The following is a 20963-nucleotide window of genomic DNA, read 5'->3' as shown; positions in this document are numbered from 1 at the left end:
CACTGTACCTAACTAAATTAATGAGCATTAAAATAATCATGTAACATTAAAGGTGCACTTTGTAGTTTTGGGGAAAAAAATGTAATCAGAAGAGAAAGATCTTCATTGATATTTATGTCTTAACTAAATAAACTTTCATGACTTAATAAACTGAATAAACAAACTGACATAACATTATACATTACTACGTGTATGAATTGTGTTGCAGAAATATCTACTTAAGTTAGCATGCTAACCAGCTAGCCCTATCTTGTCCCGGTCCAAATCTCCTGTGCTAGCAGTGCAAACACTCTCCTGGTGCTCCGAGCGTCAGTCTGGACCGCTAGCTGCACAGCTAAATGAGCTAAGAGGCTAACTGGCTAACAGCAGCGACAGTGGTTACACTGGTGATATGTTGCTCCGTTTGTTTTGAGAATGAATTTGACAGGTGGACAATTCTTACATATAGCACCTTTAATGAGAGATATTCTTCTCTCCACTGTAAGACCTCTTTTGAAAACACACGGGGTCCAAGTGTGTACAGAGAGGTTACTTAGAAACAATCCTTAAGCGCTTGTTTTTAGCAATCTGAAGCTTACTTTTAATGATTTGTGGACAAAATCTGTACCAGAAGGTGGCAGCATTATCAAAGATTCAGTGAACTGAAGCAGCAGCAAGACTTTTCAATGTTGCAGTCTCTTGCAGGGCTGCTTTCCTGGTCAACAATTTAGCCTACTATTGACAAATGGAGACCTTCGAGATATACAATCTATTGCAGGTAAAGACACTGTGCATCACAGACATTTCCCAGGTCTGATTTTTTAGGGAAAAAATGAGATGGTTTAATTGCAAACTCAGGACTAAATTATCTACACACTACCTAGAGTTTCTTTCTGGTAACTGAGCCTGTTGTGTAATGATGTGATGATGTGTTTATATGAATGATTAACAGTTTATGAGGGGTGTTTTGTAAGTTAATGCTGGTATGTGGACATGTAACCACTAGAGGAAGCCAGAGAAACATGCAGTGAAGTTCTGAGGGCCTTTAATGAATCAGCAGTCTTTTAAATATACACTACCAGGAACTGAAATCCTGCTGAAGTTAACCCTTGATACACTGATGGGACTACTTGGAACTGTTAAAATAATGGTCAGTAAGGTTCTCTTCAAAACCACATTTGATTCCAGCTGTCACTCTTGTTTCTCTGTATCTCAATAATTCAAACAAGGTTTGGTTTAACCCCCCCATAATTATACTACACATTATATGTATGATGCAGAGTTTGACTGACTATCTATATTCCCCTCTGTCCACATGTCTGCTTTTGTTTTCGGCAGCCTTGCTGGTAAAAGTATTAATTTCTCTTGTAGTTTATCGGACCCCTCCCCAGTCTCAGCTGCAGCATATGTGTGTCTGTGTGTGAGTGTCAGGAAAAGATAACCCAGACTTTAGGCAGATCTCTGCTGGCCCACAGGGCTGTGACATGACCCTGTATGACTTTTAAAACTGCCTCCTCGCACAGTCTGCATGCCTTAAGTGTGTAGGTAGTAAATAACACTGCTCATCAGACATCCTATTTTCTGTTCCTCTATTTTTCAAAATCAGTTTTCTCTTTGGTGTAAACAGAAAGGGCCACAGACAGAGGCAGAGATTTCATAATCATACTGGTACTTCATCCGAAAATGAAGGTCTTTGTTATTATCTTGTTAATGTCTGTGTTTTTATTTTAAAGTGGACACATTAAGTGAAATAAATTCATAATTCATGGTCATTCATAATATTCGTTGGGATATCATTTACAAATATACAAGTCAGTCTAATATAACATTGGCTTTAAAGGGGCACTATGTAGTTTGTAGAGGAAACAATTCAAACTCAGTGTTTTTATATTAACAATATTAACGAGGTAAGAATACAAACTAAGAAATATGTATTTTTCCATAAGTGAATAAACAAGCTGTTCTCAGAGGAAAATAAGGTCCCAGAACACTGTTTGAAGCTAGAAAGGTGGCAGGGTCCGCCACATATAAACAAAGTAAACCAGAATGAAACTGTGTTGTCCTTTAAGCTCAGTTTGTTTATTTAATTTATTTAGTCATGAAAACAAAGAGAGTGTCTTTATTTAGTCAATAAAGAAAAAATCAGTCGATAAAGTCAAATAGTGCACCTTTAACATCACGAGGATACTACAGGTGAAAACATTGCCTTTATTGATAATATATTACCGATATCACACTTTACCAATAAGATACAATTGCATTTTTAATCATGTACACATTTTCATCAGCCTATAAAAAAAACCCTTCTTGATTAAAACTCTTTAAAATGCACACGTTCAACCATAACCTCCAGGACAACAGTGCAGCGCAGGCAAATAAAGTGACCATCTGCAGTTTTCAAATGACTGCAGGTGGGATGATATACACACGCATACAGAGAGTTGTTTAGAGTTTCTGGTTTCGTTTCCAGCATCAACCGTGCAGAAACGGATGGAGGGGAGGAGGAGGAGGAGGAGGAGAAGAAGAAGACGATAGAGGAAGTGAAAATGAAATCCTGCTCAAAGATCGTCTATGTTTTTGAAGAAAGCGATTCAAACGTGGTGTAAACAGTGTAGTTTCACCACGTGCTACTCTGCAGTAACACCTGGGCTAGCCTCTAGTGTAGTTCACACTCGTAAGATACTTTACTCAACCTTGTACGTTTTTAATGACAGCTTACGTAGTGTGCAATTTGCAATGTTTAGCCCCGGTATTGTAGCCATGCACGGGGGGACTACAAACTATGTTTCCCAACCTTATTACCAGAGTTCTGCAAAAAATCCAAAAGGGAAATCACATTATTTCCACTCGTGGATAATTGATCACAATGGGAACAAAAACAGAACACAATCAACAACTAAAGGAAGACGTAACATTGCAACCTCCAGTGCAGTTGATTTATCAAAGTAATTCTCTCATTAAAATTAAAAATGTTGTTATTATGTCCACATTTCTTATTTTGTTTAACGAAGGCTAATGATACAAGTTACATCAATGTAAGAGTTTCTAAAGGAGAACACGTGAAGTAGTATAAAAAAATAACAAAAGTGAATATTCAACATTTAATAGTATATATGTGTACTGATGGTATAGACATATTACGTTATAAAGCTCTGAATCTATGTAAGACTAAATAAATGGGAATAATTAGATTTAAATGGTGTCTGTCAGTGTAAGTATTGACGGGAAACAAGCGTATTAAATGAAAAAGTACAAACTCAGAAGGTTGCACTGAAATATTGTATGACTGCTGAGACCTTGTTTTATCAACATTTACTGTAACTTTTGATTTCTTAATACTTTTCAAATTGAAACCTGTTTTATCCAGATTCGTTAACTGATGTGCAAAATACCTGTGTATTGTTTTATTTTGGTATGGCAAGGTCACAGCGTACTGAGAGCACCAAGTGTAACTATAACTAAAATGTAATTTTAATGCTTTTGGATGTACCGTGTAACATATATCCAGGTACTACAGATTAAGAAAATCTTGCTAATACTGGTGCATTTACAATGATAACCATTATGTTTATTAAGGTACTAAATTAATAAAGCGCGAGAAAAGGTTGGTGTCGGTCTTCCTGGTATCGAGAAATAGCAGCAGAGTGAGCCCTCTTCGCGTCGGATTTTGTCCAGGGGAGCGCGCACGCGGCCAAGAGACTTCCGCGACGGCGCTCGAGACCGACCCAAAGCGAGAGCACGAGCGCAGGAGGGGGATTTCCAGCTCGAGCCCCCACTTCCCGAGCCAGCCGTTGTTTTGCTTTCGGTCTGGACACAGAAACAGAAATAAACGACGACCACACTTTCCCTTTTCCACTTTAAACCACAAACAAATCAACTTGTCCAACTTGAGCCGCGCTTGTCACTCTGACAGCAGGACCGCGGAGCTACAGGCCGTCCAAACTGAGCAGGTAACGTTTGATTTCCGCATATTAACGTTGTTGACTTGCTGCTCGCAGCACACCGACTTCCTACAGGACGACATGACGGATCCCTGCTAGCTCGCTGTGTGTAAGTGAAAGTGGGACTGTAGTTTGTCTCCGCGTTTGTTGACTAGCTATGGCATTTATTTTCACTTTTGACTCGGTTGTTTTTGGGTCAGCACGCTGGCAGACGGCAGACAAACAGACCGCGGTTAACTCGAGTTGACCCCTGTTGCTACATCAAACTTTAATCCCAAATAAACCTGTTGCTAACATTGAACGTTACTTAAGGTCAGATGTGTGGCTAGAAGTTGTTTTTCTATCGCATGCAGCCAGTGACAGAGGGCTAGCTTGTGTTAGTTTGAGGTGAGGACGTGAGTAAAGTTTAAAGTGTAGTTGTAGCTGTATTTGTGTGTGTGTGTGTGTCTGTGAGGCGACACACTGACTTGTGAACAATATTCACGTTGCATTCAGGCCTCCGTGTCTGTGTTAGTGCACCAGAGCACTGTCATTTGAACTAAATTACAGCTAACTTATCATATTTTGCAATTTAGAAACGTAGACATTTAAGAAATAAAACATTTTTGAGTGATTGTCAGTCAGGAGGGCAAGGCATGTCAAAACGATCTTTAATATCATGCTCAAAATATCACTTTTAACCACAAATGTACTATTAGACCTTGTGAGTTACATGCATAATGATGGCTTTAGTAGCGCAGACATTGTAAATGTTGTTCATTATTCATTTTAATCATACAGCCTGGCTTTGTTGAAATCTACTTCTTTTTTTTTTTTTTTGGATCATAAATGTCCCTCATTGTGCAAGCAGGAAAAAAGCACATTGCCACATACTATTATAACTGTCAGCGCTGGTCTGAAACTAGTTAAAAGCCTACCCACATAATTTTCTTACATTTTTTGCTTTTCAGCCCTGAAACTAATCACTAATGTTTCCACAGCCATCAAAACTTGTGATTTTAAATATTTAACTACCACACAGTAAACCATATTTTAACCCCATTTTAAATCTGATGCTGGCAATAGTAATATAGAGCATATGACGGTGTCCTCAGGCAGCCTGTGTGTATGAATGCTGTGTTTTTCAGTGAGCAGTAAGCCGGATGCAGCTGGAAGTTTCAACAGTGTGGCTCATATGGGATAATATTTTGTATTTGATGCTGTGCCATGTCACCCTGTTTGACCTGTTAGGGAGCTGGCTCTCACGTCAGGCGGCAGTGTGTTGGCTCACTCTGGCGAGCATGGGGAGTGTCAGGCTCACTGGCCGGTTGATGTTGCCCACCGGACTTTGGTCACATCAGAATGCAGGGATCATAACCCTGCTCTTAAATCAAATGTGTGGGGGGTGGGGTGGGTGAAGATTGCTCGCACTTGAGTAGAAATCATGCTGAAGATACTGAATCAGGTATTCAGTATCTTCTTTTAGTTCTTTTTGTTGTCTTCCTTCTTGTCTTTTCTGCAAAAATATTGTATTTAAAATTTAAATTAATGAGTCAAAGAAGGCCAGTATGGGGTTGTGGATATGAGCAGATTAGCTGGCTGCAGTTACAGACAGTGAGCAATAATTTATGACACCTGTTCTTTTACGCAAATTGTTAAGTGAATCAGTAAACTCTTATCTGAATATTATCTTTACGGCCACAGACAGAATCGATTCAACGGTCTCCTTTTGTTTTACTCAAGACTAAGATTTCATGAAAAAAATCTCAAGTGGTTGCTTGCTCTCACATTTGTTTACAGAGAAAACCATGTGCTACCGTGATTGGATATTTGTATTGTTGCCTGCAAGGTTTTCCCTCACATCAGAAGGTTTTAGGCACAGCCCCCGAGCTGTTTTGGACAGCATCAAAACTAACTTATAACTTTTCCCAGATCTAAGGATTGTGTTTAATCTTCAGGGTCTCATTATTGTGTATAAATCACAACTCTTTTTTTATATTACATCTTAGAGCCAGACTGATATATCGGTTGATATCTATCACAGATATATCATTGTCTGTGTTATGTCGTCCAATATGCGCTGATATGAAAACTATTTCTTTAGAGATTGTAAATGAAAATGTGTGGATTAAATTCCCAGTGAAGTTTACTGTCTGTGTACTGTCATTTTAGACAGTAAAGTTTATTATCCTGCCTCTGTTAGATATCTTTGTTACTAGTGTTTAGCCACAAAATATGTGTGTTTCGGCTGATATAGGGAAATCAGAATTTTGACTCCCTAATAGCAGTATCGACGTCAGCCCCAAAAATAGTGAATCAGTCAGGCTCTGTTAAATATAGAACCAATCCTCTTGAAGTCTTTTAAATTTAAATGTTAGCAGCCATCATACACACAAATATTTCTTTTTATAATATGTGTGTGTATTTTTGTGTGCACACAGGACAAAATGCCAGTAGAAAGAATGAGGATGCGACCGTGGCTGGAGGAACAGATCAACTCATGCCAAATACCAGGGCTCAAATGGGTTAACAAAGTAAGTGTACGCTGATGCGTCCACACACGCGCACACACACACACACACACACACACACACACACACACACACACATACTCACTGCTGTTAAAGTTCACAAGCTGATGAAATATAAACATCTTTAGGAAAAGAGGATCTTCCAGATCCCGTGGATGCATGCTGCGCGCCATGGCTGGGACCTGGAGAAAGACGCTCCGCTCTTCATGAGATGGGCCATACATACTGGTAATACACAGATCTACACTGTACACCGTCTGCTTCTCCTTTTCAGTGGTTTTCATTTTCATGCCTACCAGACACTTCGTCAGTTCTCTGTCTCAAATCAAAGAAACTTTCGATTAGCATGAAAGTAAGAAATCAGAATGATCAAGTGGTTGGAGCGTGCCATACATTCAGACAGGCCACACAGATTCCTTTAGCGTGTCTTTGTCAGGAAGCACACAGTAAGAGTAAACACAGAGTGATAGTAGGAAATCCCATGGCTCCTTGCTGCATCAGTTTAGAGGAAAGTGTTTAAAAATCAGCAAAGTTCTTACCAGAAGGACGTCCCCAGGGTCAGAAAAAAGATAACAACAATGATATTAGGAAGCAGTAATGGAAAGGATTCTAGGTGACACACTAGCAACACTTAGTTGGATGACCAAGAAATGAACTGATTTTGCAGTATGTAATGTATTTATGGCCTATTTTTCATAGCAAGCAAATCCACAGAACTATATATATTTTTTTATGTGGTTTTTTTTGCCCATACTAGCTGTTGTCAAACTAAATTATAACTATGTTTAGAACCATTAAAACCAATAAACCAAACTAAGTCACAATTTACTGTCATAGTTTTTATGAAAAAAATGTTTGTATTTGTGTGTCATACCTAACAAATGCACATAACAAAAAAGCATTTTTTTCTAAGTGTGTCATCTCTCGCAGAATAGTGAGCAAATCCTAACTGAATAATGTGTTTAGATCATAATTGAATGATTAATCACCTCGAAAATGATGGTGATTGTTGTGTCATAGTCCATCTGTAATAATAAATAACAACTTGGTCAGTCATCTGTGGTTCTCTGTTTCTGTGTATGTGTAGGTAAATTCCAGCCAGGCATAGACCGTCCAGACCCCAAGACGTGGAAGGCTAATTTCCGCTGTGCCATGAACAGCCTGCCAGACATCGAGGAGGTGAAGGACAAAAGCATCAAAAAGGGAACGAATGCCTTCAGAGTTTATAAGATGCTCTCCTCCTCAGAGAGAAGCCTGAAGAAAGGTGAGTTAGATCCTCAGCTCACTTTTCTAGATTTGATTCATTTCCCTTAAAAGGATTTAATAATAATGCCATATTTACTGTATTATGACAATTGTCAGATATTTTCTGAAAGGTGTGTGTTTCTGTTTGTCCATTCAGGAAAGAAAAAGACAGACAAGGAGGGGAGGACCAAGGGAAATAAAGAGGTAGATAAACATGTAAAAGCTGTTTTACATACTGTGTGAAACCCACAACCCTGTTAAATACATTCAGCATGTTATTTCAGCTCTGCGGCACTGCTTACAACAGCAAAACACCACAAAGGAAGATCGTGTTTCTGATTTCTCACTCAGTCATTGCAGTTAAATGTCCTCCCGGCTAGTTCTGTGACATGTGAAGCATCACAGAAATATTAAGTAAGAAATGTCATGCCAAAGCACAGCAGAAGATTTCTGGAAATCTTACTCAATGAGCTGGCAGGTTTGCAGAGTATCTTACATGAACAATTTAATCTGGCTCTGGTTCCCACATGACACAGACATTTCCCAGAAAGGAGAGGGAGTAAACAACCCTTCCTCCCCCATTTGGTTCTGCCTGTCCAAGCAGTGCACCAGTGTAACCAGTAGCTGCTAAAGGAACTGTAAACTAATGGGATTGGCTTCTTCATTTCCAGAGTCAACAGAAAGGAAGAGAAAACATTCACTGTTGTTTGACCTTTCTGTGAACTATTCTCAATTCTCAATTTGAACTTAAATTTGACTGAAGAATTGAAGAAAGAATATAACTACTAGTTATGACTGTAATCCAAAATATAAGCATACTTAAGTACAATTAAATAAATACACTTATACTGTATTTTCCTTCAGAAACACTGTCTTTGTCCTGACTTTCCTAGACTTAAACTTAATAAATTACTACAAGTAATGACAAATGACATCTGTTCAGTCTGCTAAAACAGAGATAGAGATCAACAAGAACACATCAGTTTTTTTGAGCGCTTGTGTGATATTTGGCTGTTTTAGTATGTTTTGGTCACTTCGATTTGTGTGTTTACTTTCCTGAAATACTCCAGACATCAGAATTGTACCCTTGTCTGTTCTTAGGAATAAGCTGTTTATGAACCTCACTAACAAGTAGATTTGTAAAGCTAAATACCAGAGAAACTCTCTGCACTGCAGCACAACATCCCAGCTGTCTTATTAGAGCTTCTCATTAGTACAATTAGAATGTAATGAAGTGATTACATTGAGCATAGTGTGTTTAAATGGGCAGGTGAGTTTTGATGTGCATGTAAGTGATATAAATGGTTTAGAGGATTGTTTTCTGCTCAGTTTGTACAGCTTATACAGATCGTTGTCTGCAACTTCAAAGTCACCCTTCGTTTTTGGACACAAACACTGATCTTTTTCTTTGCCTTTTTCTTTTCCCATCAGGAAGCTTCTCCGTCTCCAGACGGGACTCTTCTTGATGCTCATGTTGGACCTGTTGACTACACAAAACAGGAAGTGATCAAGCAGGAAACAGTAGAGTTTACAGTGATGGACCGTGCCTCAGGTACTACAACAGTCCTCTATGATTATTTTGTGGCTGTTGAGTTCAGTGACTACATGACTTGAACATACACAGCACGATAGCTAAATCCCTTTCTAGTACGTTCATTATCCGCATTAACTGTTTTCCTTTACTGGTAAGAGTAATCATTTGAGAATAGTAACAGTTAAATGCTCAGCCATGCAACCAGGTCAAGTTTACATATATTGAATAACTACAGTTGTTTTTTTGAGGTGTACTAACAGCGGATGGAAGAGAAGATCATAACTCTTTATTCCGTCACAGTGTGTAGATGTGTAACTAGCTCTTGCCACACACTTGATAATTATTTTTTTTTATCGATAAATCATTGACTGCATGAGAGTGAATCCACTTGTCCGGCCCATCTTAACATGACATCCTGTCTGCCTGTTCGCAGCCATTCATAGTTCAGTAGAAGACCACGTGATCACCAGCGAGCAGCTGCCATTCGTCTGTCAGACGATCGAAGTGACCACCGAGAACGAAGAGCAGACTGTGAGCTCCTCCCACTCGTACCCGCTCCAAATCTCGCCTGTATCTTCATGCTGCGGTGAGCTGACGCACGCAAACACACACACATCACATTTTACCACATTAGTTATGAGAAGGGGAATAAATAGGTTAATTATATGGGACCATGTTATTCAGAGCCACAGATTCGACCACAGTTACAAAGAGCGACATGGTGGTTACCAGGCATGCATACAAAGAAGGAACTGTCTAGGACACTGCTAAAGCTACTTGTGTGTTGAAACACACAGCTTCATCTGGCTGTCAAATCACTCCTTCTGATTAAATGTTCATTTTGAATAGCCAGCAGAAATAAACTGTGGTTCAGATGTTGACCCTGTGAACTCTTCATATCTTCCATTACATCATCTTCTGTGTCACAGTCCTCAGATCTTATCTTAAGTGTGGAACAACGTGGACAAACCAGCTGAACGATAGACGATCACGACTGTGAACAGTAGTTTCATTAGCTGTATTTGTAGTTCGAAATGATCAATAACTAAACAGCCTCAAACTGAACACGGCGATGCCTTAATATTTTGTGATGCTTAGAGTTTCATCTTACATAACTTGTTTAATCACCGGCCTGAGATCTGTGTCACCCCTCTTTGCGTTTCAATCATCTCTCTTTCCAACCGGTCATTCAGGCAGAGTTGGCTCTACCAGTTTACGGTTGTAATCATTCCATCTGTACAGAGAACTTTTTCAATAGCTCTCAGGCTTCAAATTAAATCTTTTATGTTCCTTACTTTAACATATTGTGCTGCTGTGTGTAAATGGTTGCTCTTTTTAAACTGTGAACAAACTGTTGTTGAAGTTTCGCCTTTGTGGTTAAAATCAAGGTCTGATTCAACTCTTCCTCTTTCCGACGCTCTGCATATCCTTCCCTTTCTCTTATTCTTTCCCCTGATTGTATGTGATCTAAGGAAGACTTGTTGCAGAATTGTTATTTCCTGAATATAAAATCACGTAGTCCTTTATGTGTGTGTTATTTCTACAGGCAGCGACACAGACAGTGATATAGAAGACACCAAAGAGGTGAGTCTCACATAATAAACACTTACACACAGAGGAGAGAGTAATGAATGAGTAAATAACTGCTCTGATCTTCAGATAAACAGGTTTTTACCTGTTTCAACCTTACAGCTGAAACAGGGTGTGTGTGTGTATGTGTGTGTGTGCGTGTGTTCCTTCCTGTAATGTTGCGAGAAACTGAGAAAAGGGAGGGCCTTGTCAGGAACTGTGGCTGTCAAACATTAACAGTTGATTTAAGGTTGACATTTGTAGTACATTGTACTCGGCGTACACACACACACACACACACACACATACAGGTGTACACACACACACACACACACACACACCCTCTTATCAGTGGTAAGATTAGTGTTGTACTGTGTGTTGTAATTTCTAAATGTTTTAGCCGTTAGTCTCAATAAGAACTGGAGTGTTGTTGACACTAATGTAGACACGTTTTTCATGTGGTGCACTTCATCCAACGACTTCCTGTGCAGCAAATCATATACAAATATTTGGACTGTGCCACAGAGATTCAGCTCTGTGGTCATTTCTGCTGTGGTGTTTTTGGTGTTGTTTTTATGCTGTAATCCAGCACAATTTCGCCACAGCATACGTCAGAAATTAGAAACTGTGTTTTTGCTAATGCAGATTTGTGACCTTCCTCTACTCCTTTTCATTGTTTTCAACCTACAGGGTGTCGCTGCAGTCTGGAGGCGGGACTACAGCACATCAGTTCTCAGGGTTCCCACATGTTCTCTCCCCGGCATGGCCACCTTCGTCACCGCGAACAAGCCCAACTTCAGGGTGACCAGTACGCGGGACCCGGCCCCCCTCATCAGCTACCACACTGACGGCTGGAAGCCGGCCTACAGCCAGAACTCTATTGTGTCCACGGCCAACAGCCACACCCACGAGATGCGCGCAAGTGTCATTATGAAAACCTCTGATGTCACTTCGTCCTGACCTCTGACCCCAGTTGAGGGTGTATCATCACTGCTTCCAGGGCATAGGAATGACAGATTGTTTGTTTTCTCCATCAGGGCCATGTGGAGCTTCAAAACCTTTGATTTTATTGTAGCTTCTGTTTGGGCCACGAATTCTCTCACTTTTCCTTTTAATTGGAGAAATTGCCGCCTGATGTTAACAATATTAGTGCATTGATTGGTGAGCATTTAAGCCCAGTTAATTTGTATCTGTCTGCGTGATGTAAATGTCATCATCATCTTCCCATGTCTGCAAGGGCTCACCGACCATCCGTGTGCAGCTTGTAAATTCAAGGGCATGTGGACTGTACACACCGACAGACATGTATGCAGACATGTGGAATCTGTGTGTTTGCACATCCGTTTTTAACTACATCTGGCTGTTGACACGCCATAATCATTCATGTGTCACTGGTAGATCCGTTTCTCTGATGCTTTGTGCTAAAACTTTAGCATACACAATGCCAAAAGGAAGACACTCACCTTTACTTTTATCTCATGAAAGAAAAACTTGCTTTTGGTTGTGGAAATTTCTTAACATGTTTATATTGCACAACCGCCTGTAGATGAATTTTTAAATAATTTTTTAAGTCGGTATTGCCTAGCTGTGGGTTTGAAACTTAGTTCTCATGTTTATCCACTATGTTGGAATTTAAAGCACGCAGCCTCTGATCGCCTAAAACCATCACAGGAAGGAAGGAAGGAAGGAAGGTGTTTTTTATTTCATGCACATTTTTCAGATCTCCTCCATGAAATTGCCAGATTTAGCTACATGTTGTTTATTCACCATGAAAGCAACACTATGTAACTTTGAAAGTAATTCTGGAGAAAGTTGATTGTTGAGTTGAGTCAAATACCAACGCTTTAAATACCAAATTAGGTCTTTGGCGTTGGACCCCACCCATTGATTTTTGATTGGTATTTGACGATCTGGGCATGAGACTGGTGCACTCCGCCACTTGCCCAATGTTAGCTTGGATTGATGACCCTGCAAAGGATAAGTGGTTACAGTAATGATGAATGGATGGATGGAAAGCTACTCAACAATTATCTTTATGCATAAATCACAATGTGTTGCTTTAAGTATAGAACCAATGATCTGTTACCAGTTAACAATAATAGTGTAATAGTGTTAGCATGAAACATCACAGCAGTTGCTGGGACACATGGCTGGAACAAAGATTGTAAACAAAAAAAAAACTATGAAAAATCACAAACCAACTTTACTTGCAGCAAGTTGCAAAAAGAATCAAAGGCTTATTGTTTCAACATGATTAATAATGACAATCATTATGAAGCCCTGATTGGCCCTGCGGTGGAAAGCAGGCGTGCGTGTGTGTGTGTGTATCTGTCCGTCTGTCTGGAGACCTCAGGACAATGTAGCCGCCAACACACAGACAGAAAGAACGACAAACTCACTGACAGACAGACTGACAGACTGTGAACAATGTATTCATGTCTTCTCCTCTCTCCTGGTGTTAATAATGTACATAGCTCATATGTATGTGTGCCTGCAAGCCGCTTCTGCACCTTACGGACAGCACTGGTGTGTGTGTGTGTGTGTGTGTGTGTGTGTGTGTGTGTGTATGTATGTGAGAGAGAGAGAAAGCCTTATTGAAGATGTGTGCCTTTGATAGAGTGCAGCTGGATTCAAACTATCTGTGCTTCAGTCTGCGAGTGTGACATTCAGGTAGCTTTCAGGAATTGTATTCGGCCCTGTTTGGATCAAGACAGCAGGCAGTGTGATAGTGTGGAGCATGGAGGAATGGAGAAGTGGCTAACATTAGTTTTGTTTCTCTGAGTCTTGACCTGGTTAACTTTAGTCAGCCAGTTAATTCTGCGAATTTGAGGTGAATATCTCACTCTGATAATGAGGAAAAAGGAAGTTCAGGTTTGAGATGCATCACAGAGGACTGTGTCATCATCAGGAGAGGCTGAGCTCAGTTGTTTTTAAGTCACTTTTTTACATTCTAGTCTCTGGGCTCACTCAGAGCACACTTGTCCGGCCCTTTCTTTGTTTCGTCCACCTCTCCATTCTTCCCAGCTTAGAGTACAGTAGCCTCTAGCCTTAATCCTGATGTCTTGAATGAAAAATCATTCTTGACACCTTAAAGTACAAATATATGCACAGAACGATGAACGTTGGCAGCAAATGGAAGACATGTCTTATTTGTTTGTATTTAGGATATTATAATGTACCTTTTTAAAGGACCAGAATATGAAATGATCATATAAGGTCCCCTAAGGCTCCTCAGTTATGACCTATGATGATCTGAAAGCTACTTGTGTTAGCAGCGAGCAGGCTAAAGCACAGGCTAAAATCCCAGCCTGCCTTTAACAAACTCCAGTGGGAACAGCTCTAAAAGTTCCTGTAGGAAAACAATAGGACAAATAGGAACCTGCCATGATTTTGTGAACCAAAGCACTAGAGAGATATACACTGGACGCACATCACTATCATGGTGAATTTATTTAAGATTTTCATCAAATCAAAAGGGGTTTGGACGAGGAGTAGGCGTTGCTTTATCAAATGTTTCTTCCATGTGCCTTTCTATTGTTAGAAACTTGCTTCTGTTTCCGTGTGGTCACACTTAATGATAGTTCACGATTGGCTGCAATACACTGGCAATATTTAAAGTAACGTATGCCAACAATTTTGTCAACAACACCTGCCTTTTTTAGCCATGCATTTGTCCTTTTGAGCCCGTTTTGTTTTCCATAGTGATCACATCCTCTCTGAGTGACATTGAAAAATAACCCAGTGGTTGTAATGATCCAATCAGATGCTGTTAATTTTTTTTGTGCCTAATTACTTTAAAGTATTAAACAGGGTGATCCATGTCAGGCCTTTTTAATTTAATAAAAGTTTATGTTTTCAGTATTGAAGCATTAGTTGACCTGAAATCATCAAGTTCTAAAGTTATATGATCAAGATTTGTAGATGAACAATCTAATAATCAGACCCCTCTGTAATTCACATTGCCTCAAAAGCATGACCATGTTATTACAAAGAGGTCTAGCAAAGGAAAAACTGAAGTGCACTTATTAGTGGAGTCCACGTCCGCTTTGTCACGTGCATAAAAGGGACGTCAAAGCAGCCAGAAGTCAGTACTGAAAGTCGTCAGATGTTAGATGTCGGGGAGACGTAGTAATGTTCTCAAAAAGTGGCCCTTCACGTTTTGATTCCTCTGAATCGCTGTTCAGTTAAAGCCGAGGTGTGTCTCACATACCATAAAGGACAATATTATCATTCAGCTCAAAGAACAATAAAAGACTTCAGTGCTTAGCTTCTCGCAACCGAGTTTTCACTGCAAACACGTCACAACTGTTTATTGTCTGTACATTATGAAAACTACATGTGAATCAGCATGTAAATCTGAATAAAGACTTGTTTTTGTATTTATTCCAAGGTGTTAAATGTGCTTTATTACACAGAGAAGGAGAGTTTATCTTGCACACTCATAAAGACCAGAGTCCACTTTTATGGCTTATGAGAGACCTTGTTTATCTGTTGCTGTTGAGGAAAAACCTGTCCAGTGAAAACAAAGTCCTCCGTTACGGATGTGCGGCCCGTCCTTGGAAAAATGAGGTTAGAGCTCCGGTTTGATAAGACACAAAGGCTTGCTGATGTGTGCAAGTTAGTGCATGTAATGACTGCAGGGGTTTGTGTGGTTTAAGCTTTTTGTCAGAGCAGATGTCTCCTTGTTTCACACACAGCTCATTCAGTTTAACCAAAGCACTAACTGCTGTTTCGGTTTCAGTTGCTGTTCTCAGTTCTTACTCTACTTCCTGTTTGTCTCCGAGGCCTAGATGGATAGCTGGCACATTGCCTTGACAACTGCTAACCACATGCCATTAATCACAGTTAACAGTCTGTTTTTTTAGTGTGTTATAACAGCTTTATCTTGCTGACTTTGACAAGCCTTCTTTTGTATTCTCGTGTCTTCTTTTTCTTCCTCATGTCGTCTGCTTTAATCTGGAGCACTGGCAGTAAGAGTCATCTCAGAAAGTCCCTGCTCTGTTTTCTATTCCCTTTTAATGTGAGTTCTTCAAATACCGGAAGGAACAAAAGAAATGGCTTCTTAAAAATGACTTTAGGAAAAGCTTGTTTTCTTAAAGTTCATTTATCTTGATAACATGCTCAGCAAAACCAAATCACTTGTCAATTTCACACACACACACACACACACACCACATTAACAAAAAAGGCAGATTTAGTCATAGTTGTAATTTAGTTTAAGTCATAAGAACAGTTTAAACTTTGACAGTCTACATTCATATAAGATGTAAAGTCTTATAGTAAGATATAAAACCATGGTAACCTAATCTGCAAACAGATCATACTAACAGCCATGCAGTGGCGTCTCACTTATGCCATCTACTGTTTAAAAAGAAAAACTGCAGTTTTATTTATTTGATACAAGCATACCCTATATCTATACCTATATATATCTATATACGTTACCCATACTGAGATGGGTATGATGGACATGAGTGGTGGATAGTTGAGTTTTATTTTTCAGTCATAAAGCCTATAGTAAAGTATAAAAATAGTCCAAAGGGGTAGGACTCAAAAAGTTTTCCAACTTTTCACTGCTTAATTTAATTAATTGAATAATTAACTGGAACTTCTATATATATTTGTTTTTGTTTTCTTGCCTTTTTATTTCTCATTTAATTTGATTTAATTGTTAAATAATAAATAAATAAATGTTAATGCAAACAAATTCCTGCATTTAAAACCCTTGCATATGTTACAGTATACAGAATAAAAACATATTCTAGGATTATAATTATGGATGCATTTATATGTGCATAAATGTAATGCTGCGGCTAGTAAAGGTGCCTGTTTTAATGACTGTAAACTGCAGGGTAGCTTAAGCTGTAATATTAAGTCATAATTTGTAAGTTGATTTTATTTTGTATAAGTAATCTGAATCTGACTAGTCACATATAAATGTAGTTAAGTAAAAAGTACATTATTTTCTTCTGCAGTGTATTGTACCTCTGAACTGCACTTAAGTACAGTAGATGAGTAAATGTAGCTTCCCACCACTGGTTCAGCTATATTATATCCTAATGATGTTTAATTTGACATGTGCTCCACACCAACCATACAACAGCATATTCATCATCTAGAACTTGGAAAATATATATCCTCTTATCCATGTTTGTCCCCAGTAGTTAAAGTGCAGCCGCACATGAAGTGATCATACGCTGCACTGTGCCAACATCAATGGAAACAATACAAGGCTGGCGGCTCATTGACATTTTGCTCTTTCAAAGCCAGAAGCTCATCTTTAGCTCTAATGGTCTCTCCAGAGTGTCCTCCGGTGTCCTCACAGCTGACCCGCGCTTAGTCTCATTCTTTAGTCTCTCTCACAGTTTGGTCACAAGAGCTTTTTGTGCCAAAAGAGAAGATCTGATCTCCTGGATTTGTGAGGATCTTCTTAACTTCCTCTCAGCTTTTGAGCTAAGCTCCCAGAGTTTCTTCCTTTAGTCAGACTTTTGCAGATTTGGACTACTCCTCTTCAAGTGTATTGCTAATTTGCAGATACTTGGAGCCTCAACACCATCTTCCCTGAGCCAGAGCTTTTTCAAGAACAGCTGGGGATACTTTTTCTCATTATTCAACGCTTTCTCAAGAGCCATACTGGCCATCTTTTTCCCTTTTCAAGATCATTTTCAGTTTGGTATCTGAGGACTTTTCCATCTGTCATGTATCCTGGTGAAAAGCCCTGTCAGTCTTTCTTTCTCCAACATTTCCTTTTCTCTCCTTCTCTTAGTCTTTTTTTATCAGAAGTTCCACTTTATGCGGATCATCCATCTGGAAAAACTGAGTTGGTGGAGACACGTCAACACAATCTTCTTGTACAAATAGAACACCCTGAATCTCGCCATCTAATTTGAGGCTGTGGAGTGCAGAGGATTTTCACAGCAGTCATATGAAATGTCAATCATTTCCTAATCACTGTTTGTGCACAGGATATCTACAGTTCTGAGAGAAGTGCTGGAGTGCAAAGAGTTTATGTTTGCAACTAATATATCAGCTGCGGTTATCAGCAGTGAGAATTTAGCAGTTATTTGAAACATTTTTCCATATTGCCAAAATGTTATTTTGTAAGAGAAACCACCTCATTAAGGAGGAAGTAGGCTCTCTCTTGTTTTGTATGGCTTTAAAGATGCAATATGTAAGAACTGGCCAACTGTTAAATCCATACTCCCTAAAAAAAAGAGGGGCGGCATATCATCCGAGTAACCGCTAACTGCTGCTAACTGTATTATGTTTATACATCCACGACTGAAGCTATTGTTAGCACGTTAGCTCAGTTAGCCATGCAGCTAGCCTGCATGGAGAAGTGTTGGTGTTTACACCTCTAACAGGGGGAGTTTTGGACTGCTGGGAGAAAGAGGTTTTCGGATCCGGAGCTAGCTAGTTAGCATGCTAACTTACCTAACTAAGCAGATATCGCTGCAACGCAGTATGTAGCCGTCTTTGACGTTATCACATTCTGTTCATATTTTTTGTAAATTTTCGAATGTTTTAAACTCAAATTCTTACATATCACCCCTTTAACTGTTGTGGGGTTGACCTAACCTCACGTAAGCTTGATTAACTGGTAAGGTAACTTAAGATATTAGTTCAGTAAATTGGCAAGAATTGGCCACCTGACTAAATATCACCACAGTAATCAGTAACTTCTGTTACCTGTAGCTGCTAACTGTAGCTGTCATTAGTTAGATAGCTCATTTAGCCATGTAGCTTGCTGTACAAATTTGACTCTGCACAGACTGGAAGGTCGGCGCACTGGGGGAGCATTGGCAAACGCTGGTGGGGAGTGGCACCAGAATAAAAACCAGAACTGACACGGTACGGGAGGGCATCCTCCCAGGGAACACAGCAGGACCAGGACTCACCGAAGCCTCCGAGACCAGCTAAGGCTACTTTGACGACATCGACTACAGTACCAGCTTGATTTACATCGGTTCCGACAAAGGACCTGGACTCTGGGAATGACGAATAGAAACAGGGTTCAGGCAGGGACAGGGGAGGAGCTAGAAGGAAGTGTTAATGCACCAGCATGGTGTCGGTCTCACAAGCACCCCCCTCAGGAGGCCTGAGCTATATATTGGACTATGGCCTCTTGCTGTACAAATTTGTATTAGGAGACAGGACGGGCTGGGGATAGCCAGCTAGCATGCTAACTTCAGTAGATATCTCTGCAACACAGTACATAGATGCCTCACATTTTGTTGATAATGGTAGAGAATTTCTGAAGGTTTAAACTAAAACTCTATAAAGCTGTTTCACATCGTAAATTATTTGCTGACCTTATGATACATGTTTTATAAATCTTCTCTATTTGGTGTAGAGTTAAAAAAAATATTGACAAGTTCATATGAACCAATCTGTTAGCGCTGCCACTGATAGCATGCTAACATTATTTTGGCCTGAGTAGCTGTATGAAGAAAGTTAGCTTACTGTATATGTTGGCTAACCACTGGAAATCTCAGTGTGTTCCTGCACAACAGCGTCCTGCCTTGAAGTAAAAAAATACTGCAGACTATCATTATGATTATCTTGGTTATTGCAAATAGACTATTGTTATTGCTTTCAGCTTTCAGACAACTTAGCTCAGCTAAGAAGCTCTTGTGCTTGTCAATACGAGCACTTAACAGGTAAGTCATTCGATCCATTGTTAATGTAAAAAATATTGATTACAGTAGCTTTAATCAATAAGTAGCCACAGTAGAACTTCATTCATGTTTGGATCGACGGTTTTTGGCTTCTTCTTGCCTATTTGACCTGAACATCTCATTTTGGCCCCTATACTTTAAACTTAGTCATAGAAAATGGGCCTTTGTTTCTTTTACAACATGCTGGACCACCAATACTGCCCTTTGAATATCAACAAAAGCCGCAGCTCTCACATGTTTCTAAAGATAAGTAAGTCGTATTTGACAAATCAAAATGGATGTCTGTAAGCTTGCAGGAATAACATGAACTCAGATTGTGTTGTATTTATTGAGGATAGGAAGACAGAATAGCTAAAGTCTCGGGGGAGATTTGATCCCAGGCCCGCAGGGAAATGCAAGCTTTCAGAGGAGGGAGTTACAACAACAACAACAACAATGCACAAGAGACGAGGAAGTCGTAGTGTGTGTGCATGTTGCCACTCCTTTACTCGCACTTCTTTCCACACACCCTGTCGCTCTCATAGGAATACGTTTAGGGCATGTTACACTTGGTCATGTGTTTACTGGGAGGTGGAGGATATACATGTATTTGTGCATTCACGGACAGCTTCCTGTCCGTTTGTGAATATATGCTTGACTACGTGTGTGTGTGTGTGTGTGTGTGTGTGTGTACAGTAGGGTCAAAACCTCTGAGATCACCTGTCAAAGTAGTTCTATTTTGCATTTATTTTGAATTGTATATTTTCTTTCACTGCAAACATTAGTATAAGCTACACGAGTGAAAAGTTGAATCTTTGCATGAATTTCTGAACATCCTTGCATTTGGTATGCCCCCCTGTTGCTTTAATGGCAGCATGTACTTGAGCTGGTAAGGACTCCACAAGTGTGTGCAGCCTCAACCCCACTGAACATAGATGAAGGGCAATTGAAGACTGAGAAAGCCAAGCATATGACCACATTCCTTCGGCGGCCATTTTTGCTCTGACGTCAAGCTCAGGCTGCTGTTTTCCAGAGGGTTAGGAAACTACATATTTGATAACCCATTAGCTAGCGTTAGCGTTCAACCACTTCCTAGCCAACATCACTGTATGAGTGTTTTAAAGTGTCCTCCCCATCCTCCAGCCTGTCTTCACTCGACTTCAGAGTACTGGACTCTACCTGGAGAAAAATTATGTGTTCAGCTGATTAGATGACGGTCTGCGTGGACGTTGCACTATAGGAAGCAGAGGAGGAGGTGAGTTGAAAGGGGGAGGAGGGGAGGTTTCCTCAATCCACCTCACACTCTGAGATCTGTCATGGCTCAGACACAGATGGAGTCTTGTATGTCTGGTAAATACGCTGGCATAACAACGAGTCGGCGTATTTTGAATACATTTTTGCAGTGTTTCCAAGAGAATAGCTCAATTTCACGGACTTATTTCCCTTTTGTTCTACAAAGTGGTAAATGCAGACATGGATATGCTTGAGGGAATAGTATTATGCATCCAAGAGTCAAATAATCTCTTCT

The 20963-nt window shown here is 39.8% G+C and overlaps 1 protein-coding gene across 2 annotated transcripts; it reads left to right on the top strand.

The window, feature by feature from the left end:
• Window positions 1-3837: 3837 nt before the first annotated feature.
• Window positions 3838-15162, top strand: irf2b (interferon regulatory factor 2b). 2 transcript variants are annotated; one of them, XM_084353074.1, is made up of 9 exons: window positions 3838-3929; window positions 6341-6433; window positions 6559-6658; window positions 7518-7694; window positions 7833-7879; window positions 9107-9227; window positions 9643-9795; window positions 10756-10793; window positions 11469-15162. In XM_084353074.1, the coding sequence occupies exons 2-9, from the start codon at window positions 6347-6349 to the stop codon at window positions 11736-11738; spliced, it is 993 nt and encodes a 330-aa protein (XP_084209200.1). In that variant the 5' UTR covers window positions 3838-3929; window positions 6341-6346; the 3' UTR covers window positions 11739-15162. The 2 variants fall into 2 exon arrangements, with proteins under 2 accessions (XP_084209200.1, XP_084209201.1); XM_084353075.1 differs by lacking the exon at window positions 3838-3929 and adding an exon at window positions 4012-4029.
• The last annotated feature ends 5801 nt before the right edge of the window (window positions 15163-20963 follow it).

Source organism: Pagrus pagrus (assembly GCF_965226575.1).
Source record: "Pagrus pagrus genome assembly, chromosome: 5".
NCBI lineage: Eukaryota > Metazoa > Chordata > Actinopteri > Spariformes > Sparidae > Pagrus > Pagrus pagrus.
Note: the sequence above shows the minus strand (reverse complement) of the source record. Positions and strands in the feature narration are given on the sequence as shown.